General features: G+C 40.3%; 1 protein-coding gene across 1 annotated transcript in view; it reads left to right on the forward strand.

Moving 5' to 3' along the window:
- Positions 1–1,586: 1,586 nt before the first annotated feature.
- grin2da (glutamate receptor, ionotropic, N-methyl D-aspartate 2D, a) overlaps positions 1,587–16,833 on the forward strand; it is a 210,360-nt gene continuing 195,113 nt past the window's right edge. Inside the window, exons 1-2 of the mRNA XM_041808431.1 lie at positions 1,587–1,698; positions 11,772–12,038. Coding sequence (XP_041664365.1) covers positions 1,618–1,698; positions 11,772–12,038 — 348 coding nt within the window. The 5' untranslated portion in view covers positions 1,587–1,617. The remainder of the gene's footprint in view (positions 1,699–11,771; positions 12,039–16,833) is intronic.

The raw sequence follows: 16,833 nt of genomic DNA on the forward strand, positions 1-16,833 counted from the left end.
CAAGGTTTTGGACAGTACTCAATGTGGCAGACCCTCCACAAAAGCTCACAAATGGAGACAAAGCGTGTCCAGGACAGGGGTGTCCAAACTATGGCCTGTGGACCAAATGGTGCCAGTGGTTTATTTTTGATTGGCCCAAAACAAATTCCAAAAATTGATTTGTAAATTATTATACTTCATAGTTCCAGCACCAGGCAGTGCTACTTTTCTCTTTCTGTAAACAAATATTTTGACACTGAAAATTGCAAATATAGGCTATTTGCAGCTATGATAACAATGAGATGATTTGAAGTAGCAGCTAGAATAGCGCTGGTTTGCTTCCCTGCCTGCTCCATCTCAAGACCTGATTTTTTAAATCTTCAAACACCAACACGCCTTTAAAGTTTGTTAGCTTGGTGCAGTTTGCCCTTGTTTTGTGTTAGCATCTCCCCTTTCTGATGCACATTCTCACTCTGACCAGGGGCAGACCCAGTGGTACTCAGGGCCAAAACAGACCCCCCTGAAATGTAATTGGCAACAAGAAAATCCTTAAATAATTGTCTTTCTACTTTGTAAGACAATGACTAGGAATTCAAACTTATCCAGTCACTTAGTGCATCTTAGCTTCATCTAATTGGTCTTGATAACTTAGTAACAGCAAATCCCAAGTCTTGCAAATAATGTGGTAAAAAAAAAAAATTCTTAATGAAAGAGACTACTCTTGCATTCATCTAAGCCTGTGAACTTATTTTGTTGCTGAATTTATTTGCAGGTATCTCCTCAGCCATATTTCTTCCAAGGTTAATCTTGCAGTTTGCTCTGTTGCCCAGACTGTATTTTTACAACTCAATCCCAACCCTACTCCTGGTTACGATGCGGTCCTGCTAGAAATTTCTAGGCAACATAAGGAGGTGCGCAGCTTCATTCACTTCCACTGCTTATAGTTTTCAGGAATCTTTTCGGCAAAAAAGGCACTGAGGTTAATAAAAACTCTAAAAAGCGGCCTGGATGACTCATGGTGAAAGCAATCCCAAAATGCTTTGTTAGTCAATTGTGGTGTGGACCAGGAAGGCTACTATTAACAGCTTTCCTTCGTCATTATATGAAATTAATAAATAAAGAAAAAACTGTGGTTTACTATTTTGTAAACACATCTTATGGAGTAAGCTCTGAAGCATAGGTGGGCATAGCTGAACTTTCCATCTCTACTTATCTCTTCTCACTGTATTGATTAAAACCCCCCTTGTTGTGAATTGTACAGACTGTTCCTTTCAAACTTCTTAACCTACTGGAGTTTCTTTTACATTGGACGCATTTGTTGGCAGGTAAAAGAATAAAGCCTCGTCTGGAGTGTGAGCACTTATCTGGAGTGCAGTACAGGTACACAATGTTCTGGTATACTTTGCTCACTTGTGCAGCCTTTAATTTATTCTTCGAGTGCACAGGAAGAAACGAAAAACTGCAGCTTTGATGAATGAAAGTCTGATGAGAAGCTTATGAAATTGCGTCTCAATGAGGCTGATGTAATACCCTTTGAATAATGTGCTTTGTTTTACTGAGGAAGCTTTGTTTCACTCTCAGGGTTTGGTGTTTGAAGAGGAGAGACCACCGCCGCCGAACCGAGCCCCTTTGGCCCCGATGCTGGAGTTTGTCTCCGCCCAGACGGGGGTTCCCGTTGTTGCCGTCGGGGGAGGGGCCAGCCTGGGAAGAGAGCCACAGGTAAAAATGAATTATTTATTGTTACATCATTAATCCTTTTAATTCCTTTTGGACTCAAGAGTGGACTGTCTGAGGCTTCCAGCATGAAACAGACAATACAAGAAAGTAATGACTTAATATTACCTTATGACCTTTTTGAGCTGTGGATCTGGGAGTTTCTGCTTTCAACCAAGTGAGTAAAACTATCAATATAAATTGTTCTAAAGGCAATATAATGACTGGACTAGGTTTATTTGAATTGGCCTAATTTATCACATTTTTAACCCAAGAGCCCTACCCATTAGCCTTATCCCATTATCACAAGTCCCCATTGTGTGCTTCTCTCTGAGAGAGTTTTTTCGTCCCTTTGTGGTTCCTTTCCTAGCTGGTAAGTTTAGATCTGAGAGTGGTACACAAAGCCATTTCCAATGGTCATGATGGTTACCAGGAAAAAAATACCTCAAAAAGTTAAGTTTTCTTTGCCTGTCTTTTATGGTTGCAGCTGTAGTTAGTTTGGTGCTGCTTGCAACTGGCCATATAACAATAAAAGTTAGTTGAAATGCTGCAGGATTAGCAAGACAAAATGCAAGCACAACACCAAATACATGACGTTAGTTATCTTCAAGCGTGGACCTTGGATGCTGTAAATGGGAACCATGCAGAAGTGCAAAAAAACTGCTGTTCTTTAAGTAAATACTTGAGGCTGTGTGCAAAGCTCTAGAAATCCCATTAATATTTTTACCAGAGGTAGGCACAGTTACTCAAAAATGTAGCTCTGTTAGCTGTTAAGCAATCTAACCCCACATTTCCTAATATGCTAACTCTTACACTAACAATCTGAGTACAATTTAGAGTTGTTTCAATGACAGAGATCTGTCCCAATGAGATCTCAATGACTGCAAACTGTGTATGATCAACAGAACAGTGAGAATGAAGAGTGGACACACTGAATGTTTCAGGCTTTTTGGACAGCATCACTCTGTTAACAGACTTTAAACTGAGCTGTGTTAGAAAAAATGATTAACTGAGGCATCTGCTTCTTTTTCCTCCACCTGGGCATAACTGCACGCTTTGCTTCTTCTACCTCATCCCTGAAGTTATTACCAGAAAAATAGACTAAAACTCAAATGCAAAGGCTGTCATGCTGCTATGTCTGACCAGGTGTCTTTGACTACCCTTGAGCTGCATCCAGTCTAGGCCCAAGAGGAGGGACAGGGATCCTGGCCCAACTCGACTTCAGGGTGCAGACCATCCCCCTGCTTAAGCTTAATCCATCCTATCTTTCTTGAATCCAAGCTCTTTTCTCTGCAGGCCTTAATCTAGGGTTAGGGTTAGGCAGGGGGGTTGGCTCCTGGTTTCTGCTAAGGCCTGGGCTGAATCCAGATTGGCCCAAGTGGATGTGACCCATGGGCACACTACCACACACACCCCTCAACCCCTTTTAAGCTGAGCTCTTTCCTCTACAGGCTTTAACCTAGGGTTAGGGTTAGGCAGGGGTGATGGCTCTCGGTTTCTGCTGAGGCCTAGGCTGAATCCAGAGTAGTAAGATTAGATGAGACCTCTGTGCTCACTACCCCCCAATCCAACCCCCCCTTCAATCCGGGCTCTTTCCTCTACATGTTTTCACCTAGGAGGGACGGCTCTTGGTATCTGTCTGGGTCAAGTTGGCTCTGGCAGAGAATCTAACTCTAGTTCACACATCCATGCATCAACTGAACCCAAAGTTTTGGGGAACATGAGTTTTGTGCATTGATTAATACACAAAAAACCCTATTCCCAGTACACTGTGTGTAATTTGGTAATGAAACCAGGCCACAATAGGAAATGTGTTTACTTTGAAGAAGTGCAGGATGCAGAGCTACTGTCCTAGTTGTTAGGATCACAGTTGCCCCTACATTCTTCAACTACATACCTCTATCTCTTTACATTTTTAACTGAGCTTCATTCTGGATATACTGACACACTGGTGTCTTTTAGTACTAGTAGAAGTTAACTTTCTATTTGCCCTGAATTTCCAGTTCCAGAATTACTGTGATTGAGCTCCTAGGGGAATAAAACTCAACAAAAAGAAACAGACAGACTGATCCAGAGAAAAGGGCATTTCTGTAAGTTGAATAACTCTGAATGCTTCTTACCAACGTCAAGGAAAACACTTGGAAATACATTTTCTCTTAATCACTTGGTAAGGCAGTTGCAGTGTTAATTTAGTCAATAAAAAGTATAATGAAAATCTTTTGTCGACTTGGTTTTTATGACAAAGATGTGACAAAATAAGGTTAAAAACAGATCTTTCGTGATAAAAACTGTTCAGATTTCGTTAACAGGGTGAGAGGTGTGGCTGCTACATACTTAGGCAAATGGATTTCTAGCATGAGAGAACATAGTGGCCCAAATTGAATTAAAAAATCAGTTTCTTTGACCGTCTTCAGGTTGACAAATCTTAGACATTCCAGCTAAAATGGTTCACTTACAAGGACTCTTTTAGTTTTCAACAGCTGGTAACAAAGACATCTACACATGAAGATAGCAGAAAGTCACTGGTTAACATGGTGACTAACTAAAGCATAACACTTACATCCATGCATGGAGGAAAACTTGTACTTAGCACTGGTCATCAGTCTGAGCTGATCTGATCTTACTATTGGCTACTGATGTTTAATACGTTTGTGTTGAGCTCAGAATAATCTCAATTATTATTGTGTCCATGCTTATAGTTTACATCCCACACATACAGGGCTTGACACTTACACCCGCCAACTAGCCACATGCAGGTGGATTTCGGCCGTGGCGGGTAGCAGCAAGACTCTAACTAGCCACGATGGCGGGTTGAATTTATCAGTGTCACAACTTATGCTTCACTCTGAAAGTGCTTGTCAGTTAGCCCTCATGATTGAGGCTTGCTACAGAGAGGCGTTTTTGGCATATACAAGCCTCCCCCAAAACAACTGAAAAGTGGCTGGTCTCATCATCCAATTGTGCATTTTTACATAGCACCAAGGGCTTTCATGCTGTATGACATAATGATTGGTCTTATATCGATCATTAATGCATATAAAAGATGAGAGAAACTCTGAAAATTTAAATCAATTCACTGAGGCAGTCAGAAACAGAGGCAGAAGGATGAAAGTCTGTAACCGTTCACTTTGGAGTCAAAGGGAATTAAACAATGATTTTTTTTGCTTCTATCATTAAACAACAGAGAGTACAGTTGTTTAACGTTCTTCAAATGTGAGCTTCATGCACCAAATGTAAGTCATCTATTATTTAAACAGATATTTAATTAATTTTAGACACGCATATGAAGACATTTCCACCATAAAGTTTAAAGGAGAAAAGACCAGAGGACAGGAGAAGTAGAGCATGCGTGTCGTTCTGTACCATACCCTTTGGACCAAATTTGACATAGAGCTCATAGTTTCCAACATCAAAATTGTGGCTAGTGGAAATACCGAGTGGCTAGTAAGTTTGCAAAACCACTAGCCACTGTGGCTGGTGCGCAAAAAAGTTAATGTCAAGCCCTGCACACATCTGATAGTTGTTTCCAGCCTGAACTCTCTTGTGTGCCCTCGGGAGGTAACACTAATCCCACACAGGCAAGTCTACAGGGTAGAATGGCAAGTTAATCCCTGGTCTTAGACTAAGATTAGATGCTGAGTGGCTGCCAACATTAACTCCGGCAGAAGTGCACTCGGAAAGCTTACCCAATCGCTCATTTAAAAGCTACAGCTGAGTTTGAACCAGGAAGGAGTGCCAAGCTGATTGGAAGATAATTCAGCACAGATTGGCAGAAAGTGATGAAGTGTCTGATGTGCCGTTTGAGTCCAACATAACTAATTTGGAAAGCTGTGCTTCTTTGACCCCACTCTTTGGGGTTTCACACATCTAATGGATGTGTTGTTCCTCCAGAGAAGCTCTGCATGTGAGAAATATTTGTATAATGAAACTCTAATTGGATCTAAATTGCCTTTGGGACACTGAGCCATGAATGTTTCCTGAAACAGGCCAAGAATCAATCCAGCTTGTGTCAACAGAGCTTCTAAAAGCGTGACTCGGGACACGGTGTCAGTCATTCTTTGTTTCTGGTGGGCGCCCACATGATAAGAGCTGGTACAGATTCCTTTTTTATCCCCGGCTTCTGAGGGAAAACGAACATTTTGTTTTATGTCTCAGGCTAAAGCAGAGCTCACACCAAGCACGTTCCCTGTACTCCCACTATGAGCTGGGTTAAAGGAGGCAGACGGGCTTACATCATAAATCAGGCTGCTGCTGGTTTGATTTTTGACCTACTTCATGGCTGTATAACCCGAGGTGAGCCCTGTCGGCAGTGAAAGACCGCCTGATGCTCCCTGAAGTTTCATCTTTGATCCTTCACATCAACACGAAGACGGAGAGTTTGATGATTAATTTAAACACATGCTCACTGCCTCTCTGTTTCATGTCCACACAGAACTAAATAACTTTTAACAACACAGCTGAAAACACCGGACAATGTCAGAAAAAATCCATTTCACTTCATATGGATTCCCCCCACTCCTCTGTTCAAGCTTTAAGAAGAAACAATAGAAGAAAAAGCCAAAAAGAAATGAATTCCTCTCCAGCGGGCGAACGGCTCGTCTTCCCAGATTAAATGTGACTGAAGCAGCAGAGAGGAAGGCCGTCATTGTTTCTTTCATTCACACTAAAAGTCTCGTTCAGAAGCCAAGGACTTTTTTGACAGACAGACTGTGTTATTCCTTTGACTGTTCAGTGAAACTGTCAGTCAACCACGAGGCAAAGAGACGAGCAGAACTAGATGAGAAGGAGTTAGGACTGCAAACATATGAAGACACTCGCAGTTTAATCTGGGAAACTTAAAGTACGACTACAACATGACAAGAAGTCTCCAAGTCAGCCTGATGCCTCTGTTTGGTGAAAGAACAGGACAGTGTTATGCAGCATTATGAAACAGGACTTTCAGTAGCTTTTAAACTTGAATCATGCCTCTCCTACAGGAGTGCCTCAGTTGTCTGCTTTTAACTCTGTGTAACTTTGACAGCAAGCCATGGTTGTCTGAAGTCTGCACGACTTCACAGCACTAGTTCACACACCAGCCTTTGGCTAAAAAGAAGCCAGTTAGCCCGTCTCAGTACTGACTGATACAATGGCTGAGAGACAGAGAAGGATGGTGACAGTTAAAGTTTAGAAGAGAAGGAGCGACCATGCAAGAAGTCAAACAGAAGCAGTCTAATGCAGAGGTGTCAAACTCAAGGCCTGGGGGTCAAACCCGGCCCATGGAACAGTTAAATCCGGCCCACAAGATAATTTTATAATTCTGTTATAACTCGGGAATTATATAAGTCAGGAATGTAGGAAACAAAATCATTTGTGTTTTAATTTCACATTTTCAATTTTGCATCTCACAATTAGGACTTAAACTTAGGATTTTAACTTTTTATTTCGTATTTTGAGCATTTCAACTCATAATTTTGACTACTCATATAATATTTTGAGCTTTAAGACCTATTATTTGCATTTTATCTCATATTGTAAAGTCCAGACTTTGACTTCATAATCCCATAGTTTGACCTTTTAGACTCACAGTTGAAAATTTTTAATCATATTTTGACTTTTTATTCTATGATTATAAATATTAATTCATATTTTGACCTTTTAAACTCATTATTTTAACTTTCTTTCTAATATAGATGCCTTTTAAAAAAACATTATTTTTACATTCCAATTTCATGTTTTGACCTTTTTGAACTAATACATTTACTTTTCTCAGGTTGTGAGCCTTTAAGCTTCACTTTATAACTTTTTAAGTTTTAAAATCATTTATCGTCAGTGCTAAGTTTTTTTTTTAGATTCAAGTACTGGTGAAATGAGGTTTATAGTTTATGATTAAAAAGGTAACCCCCATTAGGAGTTGTATGGAGCTAAATCCACCCCAAAAGTTTTGATAATTTGAAAAAAAAAATGGAAAAAATTTAATTTTAAACAGAAAGTTTATGGTTTGATCCTGAATTGAAAAATACATATAAACACTTCACTCACAATAAAAATAAGCATAACCTTTTTTTTTTTCAATGTAAATATACATTTGATTCAGCTCTATAATCATTCCAATAAAATCATGTATTTTTATTTTTTTCTTTTACATATTTATTTATTTATTTTTTACATTTGAGGTGTTATTTTTTCAGTCGCAGGTTTAACAATTTCCGAATCAAATCTTTTTTCCCCACTCAAATCTTCTTTTTTCGGTTTCAGTTTTTTTTTTTTCACATTCAGATCATATTTTTTCAGGTTCAGATATTTGGCTCTGTTGTGCCTTTGGGGGCGTGGTCTCGACTGAGAAGGGTGTGGAATTGTGAGCGACAGCATAGCAAAGAAGGCTCAGAGCCTTCCCCAGTTATGTTCACTTCAACACTTTCTACACACTGTATTCACCTAGTTAGCTGTAAATGAATGGATGCTGAGGACAAAATTAGCTTTCACAAGCTGTTTTAGATAAACTGTGATTATTTATCTCTTAAAACATCAAAGAATGTATAAGTTTGAACCTGAAAAATACAATCTGAAAAAAAAAAAAAATCTGAAACCAAAAAAGAAGATTTGAGTGTGAAAAAAAAGATTTAAATATGAAAAAGAATTAACCTGAAACTGAAAAATATAACACCTCAAATGTGAAAATATATTTAAGAGTAAAACATGAAAATAAATGGTTTACTTAAAATAATTACAGAGCTGAATCAAAAGTATATTTGAATTGAAATTCTTTTAGCTCACACTTATTTTTAGTTTCAGTTCAGTATTTTTTATTTTATTTTTTTTTTTAATTCAGGATCAAACAATAAACTTTTGGTTTCAAATATAATTTTTAAGATGATTTTTTTTTTTTTTTTTTTTGATTAACAAAACTTTCTGGATGGATTTAGCTCCATAGAGTTGGTGTATTGTTTTGTATTTTGAAGTTGACAGGGTGTTTTGAGTGTTTTTCTGGCTGTTTGGGTTGATCTGCTCGATGTGGATCGATGCAGTTTGACAGTGGCTGGCGCTGTAGGTAGACCTGGCTCAAATCTGGAGTGGGGCAGAGTGGTACTTCTGGGACACATCAGGGACAGACCGGAGTGCGTGCAATGGAGTTGCAAAGACTGACTCAAAAGGGAGCTAACTGCTTCGTAGTGTGCTTAGTGTGCTGTACGCTCCAGTGAACATCCTACATTAGCTGTTGTTTTGCAGATCTGTGTGCATGGTGTTGACTGTTTCACCTTACATAGAACTTTTCTGAAAACAAAAATAGTTTCTCCTCACAGAGGACTGTTTTGTGTAAATGTGGCCGAAGGGAAACAGACAGACATTTTTATCCATTTAATGTGTTGCTGTAGGTGTGGGGTTATTAGCACAAAACTTCAGCGTAGAGAATTTTTGGAAAACAGAGCCATTGTCTACAAGAGGGGGAAAATGGTATGTGGCAAACTCAATATTGTGAGCCAGTCCCTGTGTCTTTTCTTGTTACTTTGTTGTTCTTGTGAAAATGATTGCACTGAAGGGTGTGGAAGAACAAAAAAATATATATATATATATATATATATATATTTATATATATAAAGGCCAATTTTGTGGCTGGTTCAGATGAGTTTTACTCTCTGCACAGTGGGACAATAAATCTTTGAAACTCTTTGTGACCAGAGTATTTTTTTTTTTTTTTTTTTTGTTGTTGTGCCAAGATGGTATTCAGGGTTACAGGAAACAGCAGGCTTAACAAGAGATGTGGGCCAAGCCAGGCTAATTCTTTGGGACTCAGAAGGATAATGATGCAACCAACAGCCAATATAAGTTTATGTTTCAGGCCCAGGAGGGGCGTTTGTGAAGTCACGGCCAAATAACTGAGAGTCTGGAATCCACAATTTCTTTGTCTTTCCTGCTTATGCCTCATGACTTATTGCTGCATCGACACCAGTCCTTTCAAAAGCTTGTTTTTTTCTACTTGGATGCGTGTAACTTCATGATTTTTTGTGCTGATATAGGTGCAAGGATAACCTGACCTGCCAGATGGATGTATTTCACACATCCATCTGGTAAACCTTCCATAGACGACGTTTGAGAAAGGGCAGAGGCTTTGAAAAAAAACTCGGAGGGTGACTGGATGAAGATTCTGTCACAGCAACAAAACATGTTATGTCGTAGCCCCAAACAGAGGTGCGCCCCTACTGACGAGTAAGCTCCAGGGAACTGCATAACACAAACCATGGGGACTGTAGACATGTCAGTACATGACTTTTGTTGTTTTTTCGAAAAAAAGCAACTCACCGCTGTTCTTTATTCTTCTTTTAATGAAGAAATGTCGTCAAGTTCTGAGAAAAGTGGTGCTTTGGCAGCATGGACGCTAATCTCTTCCGCCATAATTGCACCGGTCTCTTCTCACTGCTCTGCCCTGCTGAAAGTACTGCCCTTCGTCGCTGATTAGTCCTGTCACTTTCTAACCAGGCCCAAACAGTTCAGACGGGAGCTTTGCAAGATGGATTCGCCAGTAAGAAACACGGAAATGAGCGTATCCATCTGCTTTGCAAGGTTAGGTGCAAGGAAGCACCTTCACCCAAACCAACACTGTAAAAACCAACAAGCTGAATTATCATGCCAACACTGAAAACAACTGGACGAGTCAGTGGGCAACTTTCAAAGGCTTTACAGTTATTTCTGGCTGTGTTTGAGGTAAATGAAGTCAGAAAAAATAACACAGGAAACCACAGGGATGACATTGGTGTAGTGGTTTGCAACCGGAAGGTCACAGGTTCGATCACAAGCTGCAACTGTCACGTGTGACGAAGTTTGCTCCCACTGCTGCATGTGTTGAGGGGCTTGAATGCTACTAATGGGATTAGCTAATACTGAAGGCCAGTTCCCCTTAGCGTATGAATGTGGAGTGAAAGATGTGACCAGCAGTGTGGTCAGAAACAGAGTTACTCTGATGACCACTCAACCAACATTGCTCCCCTAAACTAAACTTGTAGCCCCTGGTGTTCCCAGGTGATCTTCCATCCAAGTACTAAGAGGGCCTTCCCTATAGAAGGCCAATATTCAAGGAGACCCAGTGTGAGCAGGCTGTTATACCTGTGAACAATGAAGTATTTCATAAATCAGTTAAACATTTAAGATTTATGACTGTAAGGCTTATGTTAATGATTTAGAAAAACACATATTTTTACTTATTATAAAGGTTTCTGTCACTATGCTGCCTGAATCCTTCTATTCATAGCCTCATAGTTACAGAGTAAGCATGGCCGAAAACATGTTTTTCAAGTAGAGTCATTCTTTTCTCCACTTCTGCCTGCATTTATGCTGTCAACAGGTGACCTAATGGGCTATATTCATGTTAATGCATGCTGCTGAATGGTATACAATTACTCGACAGCTCTTAAAATGTGCCTGTCTCGTCTTCTTACCACTCATGGTGCTTTTCTCTTTACGTCCGTGTCTATTCTGTACTTATGCATGCATTAAAAAGTCAAATGCAAGGCTATTCATAAGGTCATTACTCACATGCATAAGTACATCATAGGTGATGCCTTCTGAAGGAATTTGTGATTCAGTATCTAGCCTTGACATATGGACTCTCTGGACGTTTAGCTGATCAGTTCATGACTGTGAAAGTGTTGATTTAAGCTGATATTTAACCTTTGATTTGGAAAGGTGGAGGTGAGCGCTGAGTACTGGTTTCTTTATCACAGTGCTCCACCTGTTTAATACGGCACAGATAAACATGCTGGCTTTGACTTTCATGCAGGAGCCTTGAGTTTGCCATGCCCTAGAGAAATCTTTGGACCTCTTTTCTTACCTTGTGGAAAATTGTGGCTTATTACATACTGAACGTTGTGTTTCTTGCTCCAGCTATCGGTAAAGATTACTTTAAACCATCCAAAGCAATTGTGGCAATCTTGCACTGCAGCAACCTCAGTAAAACTAGGTCAAAGTGAACAACAAGCTTGAGCAGTCAGCACAGATAACAGTAGTTTGACTTTCTTGTGGTTCATATTTTTAAGTTGTGGTATATAAATTATAAATGTCCCATAGTGATATGGACTTCTCTGATTATTTTCTCTCCTTTCTCTCAGGAAAGTGGCTCCATCTACCTCCAGTTCACCTGCTCCACGTCGCTCCAACTCGAGGTCATCTTCGAGGTGCTTGAAGAGTACGACTGGACCGCCTTCTCTGTGGTCACCACCCGTCACCATGGCTACGAGGACTTCCTGGCCATGGTGGAGGGTATGACGGATGGCTCCTTCATTGGCTGGGAAAAGAAAAGTGTGGTGATTCTAAACGTGACGGATGATCCTGGAGGAGCTCGAACCAAACGGCTGCTCAAAGACAATGAAGCCCAGGTAAGCGGGGAGTCTCACATAATTCACTGTACTTAATTTCAGGCTATACTTCACAGTAGATATCAGCTCCCTTATTCAAATCCTGGGACCAAATATTTCTTAATATTCCACTAAGATATCTCATCTCTACAACATCTGTCACTTGTCCTGACAAACCCTCAACCTTGAAATGTCCTCATCTGGCCTGAGGCTCCACTAACCAACATCTGTAAGCTCTGAAAAAGCCGATAATAAATGCAAATCATCTTTATTTTCTCACAGATGCTGTCCTCTATTGTTAGAGTGGCCTACTCTCAGCTAATAGCTTCACTTTTAAGGTCACAACTTGTTCACTGCAGGCCGTGACCACAGACACGATAAAAGACCTTTAGATGCAAAGCAGCAGTTTTACAAAGGTCACTTTGGTTGTGAGGGACGTCTTTATTTGTTAACATTATCTGCCTGTGTATCTGTGAGAAAAATGTAAGAATAAATCTATTTATGGGAGGTGTATTATGTCAAGACTGGTCATGTTTAAAGCCTTTTTTTCAGTGGTACAAAAAGAAGATAAAAGCATGACATCCTCTCAAATAACCAAGCTGATCCAAACTGTGACTGGGAGAGAGGAGGGGTACATCCAGGACTGTTTACCTGTCCCAGGGCTGGTATAGAGAGACAAACATTCAAGGTTCCACTCATTACTATAGATAGCTTAGGTCATCGTTTAGCCAAACACGCACGTCTTTGGATTGTAGGGGGAAGCCCATAAACATAGAGAACATGCGGATGCCTCACAGTAAGGCCCTGTCTGACCAGGGATGCGGACCAGGAAGTGTCTTTGCTGAGGTTACATTACTGATGCACAACCAGCAGATAATTATCTGATAATTATCAATTTGCATTGATCTGTAATATCAATTTTAGCTTAGTGATGCTTCACACAGAAGGTCCAACTTTTAAGTCACAAACTCACATGGAAAAGTTGTATTTACTGTCCCACCATTAAGATATTGCCTTTCAATCTCTTAGGTTTACACTACAGTATTGATGAATTATAACTCAGGAGTGTCCATATTTTTCCATTGGGGGCAACATACAGAAACATATAAGGATGATGGGGCCAACAAGTGTAGGTTAAAACATGCTCAGTGATTGGATATGCTTAAATGGCTAGTTGATATCTGTAAAGATTTTGGCTCTGGCTGCCACTAGCTCTGCCCCTGGAACATCATTGGTGCTGCTATTTGCTGCTGTAATCCATTAGGGCGTTCTAAATCAAGATGAGCTTTTGTTACATAGTTTACTCCTAGCTGGCAGCACATGCCTGTTATGTCATATGTTTGCTGGTCAGTTTAGCCTTTAATGAAGGCGACAGCCAGATCACCAGATCTGTTTGTCCCTCTGAGAGGTTCTGCCCTTCCCAAACACAGTCTGTAGCCCAGATTAGATGCAAAATATATCCCATAAAATGGATGTGAAACAGTCTCTTTGGCATGTTTGGACAGTTAAAAAAAAGGATTTTACAGGAATATTAATCAATCAGTATTGTGACATAGTGTACACCCTAGCACAACCAGACAGTGGAGATGTAAAACCCACCATTGGACAGGAAGGTTGTAACAAATTCTCCTCAGACAAGAGGAGGGAGTGTTGAAAAACAGTCTTACTTCACCCTTGGGTAGGTCAGTCTTTATTTTTTTCTCACTCAGAGTCAGTTACATTTGAGAGGACTGGTCGGTCAGTGGTCATGGCCGAACAGGCTGAACATTGGCTGATTCCGGTCATTAGCTGGTCAATCGGTGCATGTCTAATTAAGTGTTTTTCTCAGACAATGTGACAGGGTCCTGAAGCAAGCAGTAGCTGAACTAATGAGCAAAGATTTAATAAGGAAACACTAAGGAAATTATCACAATTCTACTTGAAATTTTAAGAAGGCACCAACTTTTTCACTCATATGTTGGTTTTTATTTGTAGATTTAGTACTTTTATTACTGAATGAAGAAAAACTGAACTTAAAAGACACATAGATGAGTCACAAAGTTTACATTTCTGTGAAAAAGGATGAAAAACCCACTATTCAGCATCAAAGAAGTCTTACAGTTGTAAAGTGTACTGAACTTTTTGCTTCTTATCCTTCAAACTTATCCAAGTAGTGCACAACTGTTTTGCAACAAAATGCAACTAAATGCATCTTTAAGGAAACACTGATATGTGCTGGGATGTGAGACTCTGCCTGCGTTGTGTTTTTCCAGCTGTCAGTCTGCATCTCCATCAGCCAGCCAAAGAAAAAGTGACAGTAAATTCATTAAATGGAAAGCATAAATTATACATGTTTTGGTTTTCTTCTGTTTGTGCAGAAAAGTGTGCAGTTTAATCTCAGCTGAACTGTAAAAACTCAGTACCAGGTTAATCAACTCTGTCAGATCAATATATTAGCAGGTCTCTGTGCACCTGCAGCTCTGACTTTATTAGTGACTTCCTCTGCATTTCAACACTTCTTCATCTCACCATATCAAATTGGCCCCTACAGTAAAAGACTTATTTAGGGGAGGTTGAATGAGGACACATGATTCATTTATCCCGACATCCTGGGGGACCACTTACTCACACAAACACACTTTTAAACACACCTGGGATCTTTGAAGTGAGACTGCTCTGCTCTGAGACCACATCCTGGATCTTTGAGTGTGCTGTGATTTGCTCAGGGACACTTCTACAGTGCTCCATGTTTTCTGATGATAAATAATAATGAGACTTTAGGTATAACTTTTCTTAAAAAAAAAAAAAAAAAGCTCAGAATCAAATTTAACACCTAGCTTCCTTGCAGTTTACTTGGCATTTTGCATCCAGAATTGCTAGCTGTTGCTTAAAGAAATGAGTGAAGCAAACAAGATCTTTTCTGTTTCCTCATCATGTAGTTTTTAAAAGTTTTGAGAAGTCCAGAAGTCAGAAAGGCAGATGGTACCTTGAGATAGTCAGTTATGACTGGTGGAAATCAAAGGGACATCAGAGTGTCATCAGCGTAACAGCGTTATCGCTCTTTAGAAAAAAGATATGAAGGATTTTGTTTGTAGTGAAGGAGTTAAAGTATCTCTTGGTCTTGTTCATGAGTGAGGGTAGAATGGATCACGAGACTGACAGGGGCGTTGGTGCAGCATCAGTAGTTTTGCTGGCACTGGGAGCTGAACCGGAAGGCAAAGCTTTCAATTCACTGGTTGATCTTTGTTGAACCAAAAGAACGAGATCACAAGTTCAGGTGGGCAAAATGAGCTTCCTCAGAAGGGTGTCTGGGCTCTGCCATAGAGATAGGGTGAGGATCTAGGACATCTGGAGGGATCTTGATCTTGCTGCTCCTTCACATCGAAAAAAAGCCTGTTGAGGTGGTTTGGGTATCTGATCAGGATGCCTCCTGGTCACCTCCCCCTGGAGGTCTTCTGGGCATATCAAATTGGGCGGAGACCCCAGGGCAGACCCAGAACTTGCTTGGGGGATTATTTATCCAATCAGGCCTGGGAACGCCTCCAAATCCCTCAGGAGTTGGAAAACATAGCTGAGGAGAGGGACATCTGGGTTGACTTATGTCGTCTGCCGCCACGTGACCCTACCCCAGATAAGCGGGAGAAGATGGATGAGTGGATGATTTTGTTTGTCAAATACAATGTATTGATTTGTATTTTGTTTCTGAATAAAGGTAAGGTTTCCTCTGCTTGGAGTACAAAAACTTTGAGATTTACTTTGTAGAACAAGACAAGAACAAGCTGTTAAAGGAACATGCCGATTTGTGATAAACTGTGATGAAGGGACTTGTTAAACCACAGCAAGTGTAAGTCTTTTCTTGTCTTTTCATTTAGTTTCTCTTCCTCCTGGATCTTATAAACCACAGCATCTCAATCAGATTTATCAGACTTTGACTAGGCCACTTCAAAACTGTTTTTTTCAGCCATTTAGAAGTGGACTCGCTCGAGTGTGATTGAGCTTTAGGTCATGCATTCATGGCAGACATTTCCCTGGATTTTCTTGAAATGAGCAGAATTCATGGTTCCACCATCCTGAAGCAGCAAAGCAGTCCAAGATCATCACCATGTTGATATGATGGTCTTTTTGTGAAGTTCTGAACGCACACCTTCAAAAAGTTCAGCTTTGGTGTCCTCAGTCCACAGAATATTTTTACAGGAGTCTTGGGGATCACTGCGATTTATTTAGAAATGTGAGACGAGCCTTTTGTTATTTTTGGTCAGCTTTGGTTTTGACCTTGGGACTCTCCCATGGATGCCATTTTCACCCAGTCTCTTTCTCATTGTTGAATCATGAATACTGACCTTGACTGAGTCAGTTGAGGCCTGCAGGTCTTTAGATGTGCCGGGTTCTTTTGTGACCTCTGTGATGAATTGTTGATGCTCACTTGGTAGGCCAGCCACATGTGGTAAGGTTTACCACTGTTACAAGTTTTCTCCATCTGTGGATAATGGCTCTCACAGGTTTGCTGGGGTCTCAAAGCCTTACATTCGATCCTGATGGAGGCCAGTGACGTTGTATCTCCTCAGTTCTTACATTCCTTTAGATCAAGGCATGATGAGTTGCTTATAGAGATCTTTTAGCCTTCTTCCCCTTGTCTGACAGCTTCTATTTAAGGGAATTCTTTTTTCAACAGGTCTGGTTGTAATCAGACCTCAGTGTGGCTAGTGAAGTTGAGTTCAGCTTTCAAAATAATGTGGTTAATCACAGTGGAACATATTCAAAGAAAACAAGCACCAAGAGGAAAATACATCCTGTTCATTGTTGTGTCTCTGTTGTCTTCTAGTTCTTCTGTACAATT

Source organism: Cheilinus undulatus, linkage group 16 (genome assembly GCF_018320785.1).
Source record: "Cheilinus undulatus linkage group 16, ASM1832078v1, whole genome shotgun sequence".
NCBI classification, from domain to species: domain Eukaryota; kingdom Metazoa; phylum Chordata; class Actinopteri; order Labriformes; family Labridae; genus Cheilinus; species Cheilinus undulatus.